At 41.7% G+C, this 10,206-nt stretch overlaps 2 protein-coding genes across 2 annotated transcripts in view; both read right to left on the reverse strand.

The window, feature by feature from the left end:
* Positions 1 to 1,056: 1,056 nt before the first annotated feature.
* The window catches only part of LOC135100345 (glutamate receptor ionotropic, delta-1-like), a 73,690-nt gene continuing 64,540 nt past the window's right edge, over positions 1,057 to 10,206 (reverse strand). The window contains exon 3 of the transcript XR_010268621.1: positions 1,057 to 1,655. The gene's annotated coding sequence lies outside the window, so the exon portion shown is untranslated. The remainder of the gene's footprint in view (positions 1,656 to 10,206) is intronic.
* LOC135100342 (uncharacterized) lies at positions 2,101 to 4,082 on the reverse strand. Its single transcript, XM_064003172.1, has 4 exons — positions 3,820 to 4,082; positions 3,084 to 3,261; positions 2,869 to 2,968; positions 2,101 to 2,717 (listed from the first exon to the last, which is right to left on the reverse strand). Exons 1-4 carry the CDS (start codon positions 3,997 to 3,999, stop codon positions 2,537 to 2,539), a joined length of 639 nt encoding a protein of 212 aa, XP_063859242.1. The 5' UTR covers positions 4,000 to 4,082; the 3' UTR covers positions 2,101 to 2,536.

Here is a 10,206-nt window from a genome sequence, read left to right on the forward strand (position 1 = left end):
GAGAATAACAAGCAATTGTCTCCCCCACGTGGCTATGAGGCTTCCAGCTATCCTGGCGAGATGGCCAATTTCTGTTACGACTCAGATTCCGCCCCACTCACTGCTGCCTTTACCTCTGCTAGCTTACCTAAATTACCACTTAAGTAATCTAATGCGGGGCCCAAATATGGGTTTACAGGGTCCTTTTGGTCTCCAGCAACCCTTAAACAGATGGTCATAACACCAGGTTCAGCCCCCCTTCAGGGCTGCCACTAACTTGGGTCATCCTCCCTATACCGCCTCCTGCACAGCGTAGTGCAGGGCCGACATTCACCTACACAGGGTCTTTCTGGGCTCCTGTGGTGAATTAGATAATGAACTCGCCCCTCCGTCTTTGCCCACGCACGGAGGAAGGACAAGCAATCGCCTTAACAGACACTGCACACGTCCCACTTGCTGGGAAAGAATAATTTAACCACGTTCTAGCAGGCACAGCTACGACAAGGGACAAATGGCTATGAGGATAGTAATATTCTGTGAGCTACCGCCCTCTAGAAACAACAACAAAACCACCCACGCTCACAAAATATTACCTCCTCTTATTGAGCACTACCATATACAGCCTCCCAGAAGACAGCCCAATACCACCTAGAAACGGCAAGGCCCGGGTAGGGAGTAAAGGTTACTGTACACTCTGCGTCCAAAGCTCTTCAAAGAATTATGAAGCCCAGTAGCATTTAACAGTACAACAAGACGATACTCCTAACACAGGACAACGGACAGGGACGGAAGAGGGGGACTCGCTGTCACCACGAGTCTTCTGGCCCTCTCTTGGTCACATTGCTGTGTGAGGCATTTACCATCTTGTTACTGACCAGTCACGGAGTCCATGCAAAGTTTTCTCAACAAGTAAATTTCTCAAAGGATGCTCCCCAAAATCTGTGGGCTGACTGAGGGTTAGATTACGAAGAGACATTGATACTGAAGGTAATTTAATTATCTCATCGTTGAATATTTATTTTGTGATCAAACTTATCATATAATTTTGAAATACATAAAATTACATCTGCAAATGTACTGAGAATTATATCCTTCCGCGTTTGTGCTTACTCTTCAATATGATGCTAAGGTTTACACTTGTGAATACAGGTACGTGGTACCCAGTGGCACTGGTACGTCTTTCTTCCTCTGTACTGAAACCAGTCTCCGTCTCACTGCAACACTCCTTGGTATTCAACTCTTTTGCATCATATCAACATTTAAATAGATTATTGTATCTCGAAGAATACTCTATTTAACGTAATTCAACGTATTCAACGTACACAATGGTCATGACAACTAACATCGGCAGTTGACCGCTGGGGGGAACTCATATCCAGTCACCAAGGCAAGACAACGATTATCTGACATTTGCTTGCAACTTTAAAGAGAATACGTCACTGTTGAGAAGAGAAGATTAATGTAAGCACGAAGTAACGTGATGAAATGACAGGAGTGCGCGCCAAACACTGCCAAGTGTGGAGGCTGCAGGATGGTGCATCACCTCGGACGAGGAGGACAAGTTGAACTACACGGCTTCTTCATGGTTTGCTTGTTGGCTTCGGGGGAACGCTCAGCTCCAGACAGAAGACATTCGCTGCCAACAGCATTCCTGTCCCGAGCACTAAGAACAACCCCTGCAAGAATAAGGAAGTCACCTTTGTAATCAGGCAGCCGTAAATTTTGGCACTGATAGAGATGCCTTGTAGGTTTGCACCTGGGGACTTACATCACAGAAGATGCACAATACAATGAAGAGATTAAACGAAGAACACGAGAATCAAAGAAGGGACTTCGGAAAATTAAAAATATGCTTAATAACAGGCACATATCGGTAAGAATAAGAAGAGCACTTAAAACTTATGTATGGTCGGTATTGCTGTATGGAGCAGAAGCAAGGACCGTAGGACCGTGAATAGACACATGGAGAAGAAGTTAGAAGCATTTGAAATGTGGTGCTGGAAAAGGATTTTGAAAATATCTTGAACAGAGACGAAAACAAACGAAGATATAAGGAGAATGCACGTTGGAAGAGAACCACTAATAAATGTGAAAATAAAGCAAATGAGATTTATAGGACATGTAATGAGAAGAGGAAAGATAGAGGACCTAAGTTTAAGACGAAGAATCTCAGGTAGAAGAGCAAGAGGCGGACAAAGCGAAAAGTGCATGTATGGAATGACAAGAACAGTGGGAAATGGAAGCAAGGCTGCAAATCTGCTACAGATGATCAGAGAGAGAGAGAGAGAGAGAGAGTTTGAGAGAGAGAGAGAGAGAGAGAGAGAGAGAGAGAGAGAGAGAGAGAGAGAGAGAGGCGGCATTCCATGATTGCTATCGTCTATAGGGGCAGGTCATCTCGGTAAGGTAAGGGATGTATTAAACACTTGATCAATAAGACTTTACTAGAGGGTTTGTTGTAAAGCGAGTGACGGCACGATTTACAAACAAGTGTCGTAAGTGCCTTGATTAATCTGACTCCTGTTAAGCTAGTTTACCTGTCAAACTCACGTATCACACTTTACATCAACCAACAAAACTGCGACCGTGGCCGAGACGAGCGAATTACCCAGAGGTTGGCGAGGGACAGCGGCTCCCTCACCAAGATGATGGAGGGCGAGAATTGGCAGTTGCTGCGGTATGCATGGAGTTCGTTGTTCATCCAGTGCTCAAACAACCCGGATTCCACAATCGCTCTTATCCTGCCAGCACCATCAACAAAATATCAGCGTTAGTTTTCCTCCTTTATTGTTAATAAAGAATCAAACCAGTCATGCAGAAATTAATATCTAGAATTTATTTAGATTAATATCTACATTAATATCTAGAAAAGCCTTTGTCATAAGTACGAACCTGTGGTCGACGGCTGGCAACAAGGGATTGCCCTTTTCCATGATCACGTGGGTCCCAGTAGAGAACATCGTCTGTTTTGACTTGTAAAAGTCGCACGTTTCTGAAGTCATAAAGAGCAGCGCATTATACATGACTTCTTAACACGTTCTTTCACTGTTGATCACACATTTAGAGCATAGGCACAAGGATTCCTCGTCTCGCCTCCCTGTTCTCACTTGTTTTGAGGAAGCTGTCAGCCATCAGGAGATCAATAGAAAAGACAGCATCTATGAGGGAGTAGCCGCCAAGACGCACGTAATTTTCAACCATTGAATGTAAATCTGAAGTCTCGTAAATCACACGACCCACTTTATCCAGGTCGTGTAGTTCTCGCAACTCTCCTGATTCAATTTTCTGTAGAAACAATACAAAGCGTGAAATCTTATCTTGGCTTTTGGTCTTTAATTAAAATGAATCTCAGCATGTTACATTTGTAACATGTACGATTTAGAATATATAGGTAGAATATATAGTATAGACAAGAATATATAGAATATACAGTATAGTTTCAAGACACTTATCCACAAATTTTTGACCACTGCTTTGACCCTTTTAAGGGACTGGCATTTCAGTGGGCATTTTTTTATTAGATTTTTGTTGCCCTTGGCCAGTATCCTTCCTACATTAAAAAAAAAAAAAAAGACACGGAGCAACACCTCAACAGAATGGAATGCGAACCATGAAAGACACACACACACACACACACACACACACACACACACACACACGTGCCACAAGACCTATAATTCAAGAAACTTAGTAGAGAGAAATATTATACCAAAGGCACTTGTCTGCCAGCACTTAGGATTGTGTAAGTAGCAAGGAGGCGATTCATTAAGAACTGGTTAGAAGAGGCATAGACACCTTCATTAACTAATAATCTTGAGAATTATCCGTTACCTCACAACTTACCGATATACTTTCTGCAAAATAAGTCATAGGAACCCTGATGACAGTCACGGAAGGATCGTCAAGTAGAATCCTCACAGTCTGGATGGGTTGTGGAATGTATCTCACCGCCAGTAAGGAGGTGAGGTTGCCCGTGTAGCTCCAGAACACCACGGCCGCCACCACCACCCACGACCCCAACATTACCACCCCGCCTTGTCCAAGCACAACGCCCGTCAGACCTTAGAAATTGATAGCCATCAACATGCTAAACAAGAGAAGCAACTATTTGCAGGGCTACCCCAAACAAGATGCCCTAAGCAGGATCACGAGATATGGTTTAACCATTGCGGATAGACCTTGTCCTGCAACGGACTTATAGGCTGGTGTTGGTGCCACTTTCGTTGTTGCTGCTAATGGTGACGATGATGAATTTCACTATCTATCTATCTATCTATGTATATATATATATATATATATATATATATATATATATATATATATATATATATATATATATATATATATATATATATATATATATATATATATATATATATATATATATATATATATATGACTGTATTCAGCCTCTTTCTCACCACCGCAATGTTGTATCTCTAGCTGTCTTCTACCGCTACTTTCATGCTAACTGCTCTTCTGATCTTGCTAACTGCATGCCTCCCTTCCTCCCGCGGCCTCGCTGCACAAGACTTTCTTCTTTCTCTCACCCCTATTCTGTCCACCTCTCTAACACAAGAGTTAACCAGTATTCTCAATCATTCATCCCTTTCTCTGGTAAACTCTGTACTCCCTGTGTGCTTCTGTATTTCCAACTTCCTACGACTTGAATTCCTTCAAGAGGGAGGTTTCAAGACACTTATTTATCAATTTCTTACTACTGCTTTGACCCTTTTATGGGACTGACATTTCAGTGGACATTTTCTTTTTATTGGATTTTTGTTGCCCTTGGCCAGTGTCGTTCCTACATAAAAAAGAAAAAAAAAAAATATATATATATATATATATATATATATATATATATATATATATATATATATATATATATATATATATATATATATATATATATATATATATATATATATGGGCACATGGCAAAACACATAAACAAAACAAAGAGAGAAGAGTAGCAGAGCTTCGCCACTGTCTGCTTTAATACAAAAGACCATCCATAGAGAAGTACTCAACATTCAGTAGGTCTCTTTCCATCATATTTATTCTAGATCTCGCCGCCTTCCTCGCCCACAACGTAAACCAACCTTGGTTAAGGAAGACCCGCACGTTCTGCAGAAACACTTCTCCTGTCCAGCTCAGGGAAACAGAGGCTCCAGGTCGGCGCCCCACCAGCAGTGTGACCAGCCACACCACCGCCAGGGCCGCCGCCACCGTACCCCACACTGTCCCCGTCAGTGGGAACAGGAACCCCCACGGGTTGATTTCAGGGGTGCCTTTCCTGGATAGAATCGATCGAGCTTCGAAAGAAATAAGTGTAGAAAAATCCACGGCTTTTGTCCTGCTGTAGATCATTCCAAATGGACCGAGACCGAGGTCGACTTGCTGTTTACAAGAAATTGAGAGTAAAAAATATAAATAAAAATATACTTTTTTTTTTATCAAGAAAACCACATAGCTAATTCTATAGTGCAATCTCAGAAATTCAGAAAAAGGCAAGGGTAATTGTTAATAGTACGCCCGCGGCCCTATTTCCCTTCGTTTTCGGCTCCTACCCCCTACAATCTTACGGACCTGCTGGGAAAGCGAGGTTTTCAGATGCGAAAAAAAAACTAAAATACAGCAGGGGTATACTAAAATACGGCCAAACATAAGTAGAAAACTACTGCCCTGCTGTTGTGATGGCCGCCATGTTGTTGTTCAAATAAAAAATCTCCAGAAATCTGTAGTCAAAATCTACAGAAACCGGAAGTCCCCATTAAGGGCACTAACCTAACCTCACCTAACCTAACCTAACCTAAATTACCTATTTTTAAATAAAATGAAATGCGGCCAAGTAGAATGTATTGAAGCGTTGCCAACGATACCTCGATGTGAAGGTACGTTGAAGTGTGCGTTATATTAAGCTTTTGCAAAATTTAATTCTAGTGTCCCTAATGAGGATCCATGGCGGGCAAAATCCCACATTAGGTTAGGTTAGGTAAGGTTAGGTTATGTTAGGTTATGTAATGTTAGGTTAGGTTAAGTAATGCTAGTTAAGATTAGTGTCACTGAGGAGTACTTCAGATTTCTGGAGATTTTGACTACAGATTTCTGGAGATTTTTTCGATCAACAATATGGCGGCCATCACAACAGCAGTGGCAGTAGCTCTCTACTTGTTTTTGGTTTTAAGAGGCGATATTTGGCCATATTTTAACTTTCCGCACCCGAAAAACCCGCTTTCCCACCAGGTCCCCACGATCGTACGGGATGGTAGCCGAAAACGATAGGAAATAAGGCAGCGAGCGTACTCTTAATAATTACCAAAGCAAGTGACGAGGATGAATTATCCAAAATCTAGGTGATTTGCTTAAACGTCGAAAACATGAGTATTCAGCGTGACGCTGTATTAGCCATCACCATCTTAATGGATACCAGTATGTAACAAGAACATCACCAGCAAAGAAAACTTCCGTAATTTTATGCGGACAGGCACACAGCCTCTCACCTGGCGGACCACCTGGCCTATCATGCCCGTCCAGGAACCATCAGGCAGCTGGGAACCCCAAACAGCATCTGGCGGCGACACCACCCTGCACCTGCACACACAGTAGCGACTTCATCAATTCCTCGCAATTTACTCTTAAATATTACTGAACAATCATTGTACTTGTAAATATTTCTTACGTGAAGTTGAGTGTGTGAGCAAGAACAGCGAGTATGGCTCCCATGGGTCCTGACACCCTCTGGCAACCTTCCCCTCCCGGAGCCACGATAGTATATGGCCGCCAGTGCTCAGCCGTCACCGTGACTACCGCCCCTCTGGGAAACCTGTCGTATGGCAATTGAGTCATTGACCTCAGTAGTAAATGTGTTCGCCTACACTCGCACACAACGACGGTACACATGAGCACTCTCACTTTCCTTCTACATGTGATACCTGGCTTCTCCTGTACTATATTCTGACTCGGCTCAACTTCCGGCAAAAACACATACGAATGCATGTCTTTGCAAGTAATAAACTACTCCACAGACTACCACGTCCGTGTTAGCTGTAAAACTAAATGCTGAAATAAGAACATAACAGTAAATTGTGCAAAACAAAGTTTGAATATAATAATATAAAGAATACCACTTCGTCAATAATGCACATAATACATATGTGTAGGCGACTACTGCTGCTCCCGCTGGATCTGTGGCTCGTCCTATTGGCTCCTCCAGGAGGGCCCTCTTGGGACCCTCCTGTCATTATAATTATACAAGCGTCAACAGCCCTCCAAGGATGCGCGCGTCATGAAATTCACCGCTACACTAAAATGGCCTGTGCTAAGCACCACCTGTTATCTGTTTTGTCCAACTCCTTCTCCAATCAAGAATTGTTTAATTAAACTACAATATACTGTTGTTCCTACCGACTCCATCTTACCCGGAAGCTCAGCTGTTATCCCTCTAGGGAAGCCACCCTCGTGATATTAGTATTCCCCTTATGATGTTAAATGTGAAGACAGTGCTATCAAGTACTGAAAATGTTTGTTTTAGGCCTCTGTCCCGCAGAATTACCAACTGGTGGAGCTTTAAGGCATTGTGCGGATGATGTACTGTAGATTTTCTCTCGTTACTGTGAGCTACGGGAATCAGTTTGCTGTTCCTCAAGTGTCTGTGATCTTCCTTTACATTTTCATATATTCTTTTGACATCATCCTCTACCTCTAATTATAAATAATTGTCACGACAACCAATGTCTCCAAAATCTTCCCCATGTATAAGATTACTGCTAAACACAAGTGCAGGTGTTTGTGTGGACATAATAGCTGTATGTTGTGCCTCACTGAGCCCTAACTCAGACGCATCCTCCTCGAGGATAAATGTTCGGGTCTCCATCAACAAACTCATCATCATTATTTAATAAACTTACCTTAAATAAATACCTAGTTTTTGTTTTGGTGTTATTGCTTCCATAAAGGTAGTGTTCCTTTTAGTGACAGTTCCCTCAAGCAAAATTAGTAATTCATTAAACTGATACTTTGACATTCTGAAGCACTGATGAAATTTTAGTTCATCATTAAGCACTTCTTTATAAAGTGTGAAATTCTGTGATGCTGTGAGACTCCTCTTCCTCCTCCAAAAGGAGCGCCATCACTGCCAAGTCTGTAACACTAAAATTCTCAAACGTATCTGTCTCTAAGCAAGATCCTTCTGGGAACACGGCCAGGACTGTACTGTCATCGTATTGCAGGAGACCGGAAGGATACTGCAAGACCAAACCCACCCTCTAAACAACTGTTTTGTGTTTTTAAGGCCAGGGAGAAGGCTGGCACTACCCCTGATAAGAACAGATCGTTATAAGAAATATTTTATTCCCAGCAGCATTGTGCTTTTCAACTATTTTCATTCATAGGTATAATGATTTTATGAGTGATATATGAGAATTGTATGTTTTTTTTATGGGATTGATGCTTTTAATCATTTACATCTATACTATACACTATACTGTATACTACATCTTAACTTTCTTTGGACCGTACAGCCATAAAGATTTTCATTTGTATGTATTACTGTATAACTGTATTACTGTGACAAATAAATTATCTTATCTTATCTTAATTCACATGCTGCTTACGGAGGGTGACGGTACGGTAATGTGCAAGTCACGTTCCCTTTACTTACTGATATAGTTTAAATCAGCTCTTACCTGAAGCCGGCCGCGTTCTGGGCCAGGCCACGCAACACCTCGGGCTCAGCCAGAACCTCTCGCAGCTGGTGAGCCATTCCGGGTTGACTGCAGCAACGCTGCAAGATACGGCCTCACCTTCAGTGAAACACTGCAAGACTAGAAATAAAATCCTGTCTTTTCTTTCTTTCTTTCTTTGCTTTTAAAACTAATATTAATATATCAACAATGAAATCCTTTTCTCTTTTATCTGAATAGGCATCTGTCCGCCATGACTTATCTGAACCCTTAATTTACAGGGCTGGACAACAGCGCGCCAAGCGACTTCCTTACCAAATCGCTGCCCACAAACAACTACTGGACCACAACACACCTGCCGCCCATACCTGCTCTACACACAAGTGGCTACTTAATTCAGGTGACGCCACGTCTGCTTTCCCTACACATGTCATTTTCATACCACGCTTTCTCCGCTGATGGAGTGTAAAGTAACTTTTGTCTGCAGAACTAAATATTCATTCCTTACTTACGTCCTTTACGTGTAATGCACAAAGTAAATGTGAATTACAGTTATCACAACTCATGCATAATACAAAAAAGAAGGCAAATACAAATTTATGCTGTTACGCACAGGAATACATAATATACTTTTATTGTTTGTTACTAACTACATGGATCCGTGATGTGTGGTCATACTGTAATGAACATGAGTGCAATAGTGTGTAATAGTGCATAATTGTTACTTATCGCTATCACATTTTTTTTTTTTTTATGTTGATACAGGTCTGTTCCTGCACTAATACGTCCTTCGTGCCGTCACTCACCTCCTGCTGCAGGGATTCAAGACCCCGCCTTCATCCTGTCTCCTATATACTACCTATCATCCGAGAGCGTCGCCGCACTCGAACACTTCCTTCATTGGCTGCCGCTCATGGCGACAGCTCATGGTGGTCATCAATTATTAGCGTCATCAGCTTTACAAAAGTCACGTATGTCACATGTGATCATACGCGTCCTGCGAGTCATTTCAGGAGATTTCTTTTTTTTTTTCTGAAAAGCTATTTTCTTTGAAAACGTATTGCTTGTAGGGTTTTTTTTTTTCATCTTGAAACATTGATTGAAGGACTATGACCCTGAAAGAAAGTGTCTCGATGAACGTAAAACATTTAAATACGTGCCTATAAGAGTTTTTCTTTTCCCCTTTTTGCATTTAATAACGTCCCTAAGAAGTGAAAGAACTTATAACCCGTGCCAGGAAGATGTTTTGTCTTTAAAATGTGCTCTTGTGCTCTTATGTGTGTAACCTTCAAATTCTTATACGGAAGGCTTCTTAGCCTTGGTAAATGTGCTCAGGGGAGTATAGCTGAAGGAAAAAAAATGTTTAAAGAGCGTTATTGTATTCAAGACATCCATTGAGGAAAAAAAAAGCACCTGAAAGGATTTCTTGGGTTTACAAAGTGGGGATGTATGCCTTGAAACACGTATCAGAATTTGTTTCTTGCATTGAAATACACGTACGTGTGATATTGATCTAGGAAAATGTGCCAGAGATCTATGGGCTTGA

This window comes from Scylla paramamosain, chromosome 5, assembly GCF_035594125.1.
Source record: "Scylla paramamosain isolate STU-SP2022 chromosome 5, ASM3559412v1, whole genome shotgun sequence".
Taxonomy (NCBI): domain Eukaryota; kingdom Metazoa; phylum Arthropoda; class Malacostraca; order Decapoda; family Portunidae; genus Scylla; species Scylla paramamosain.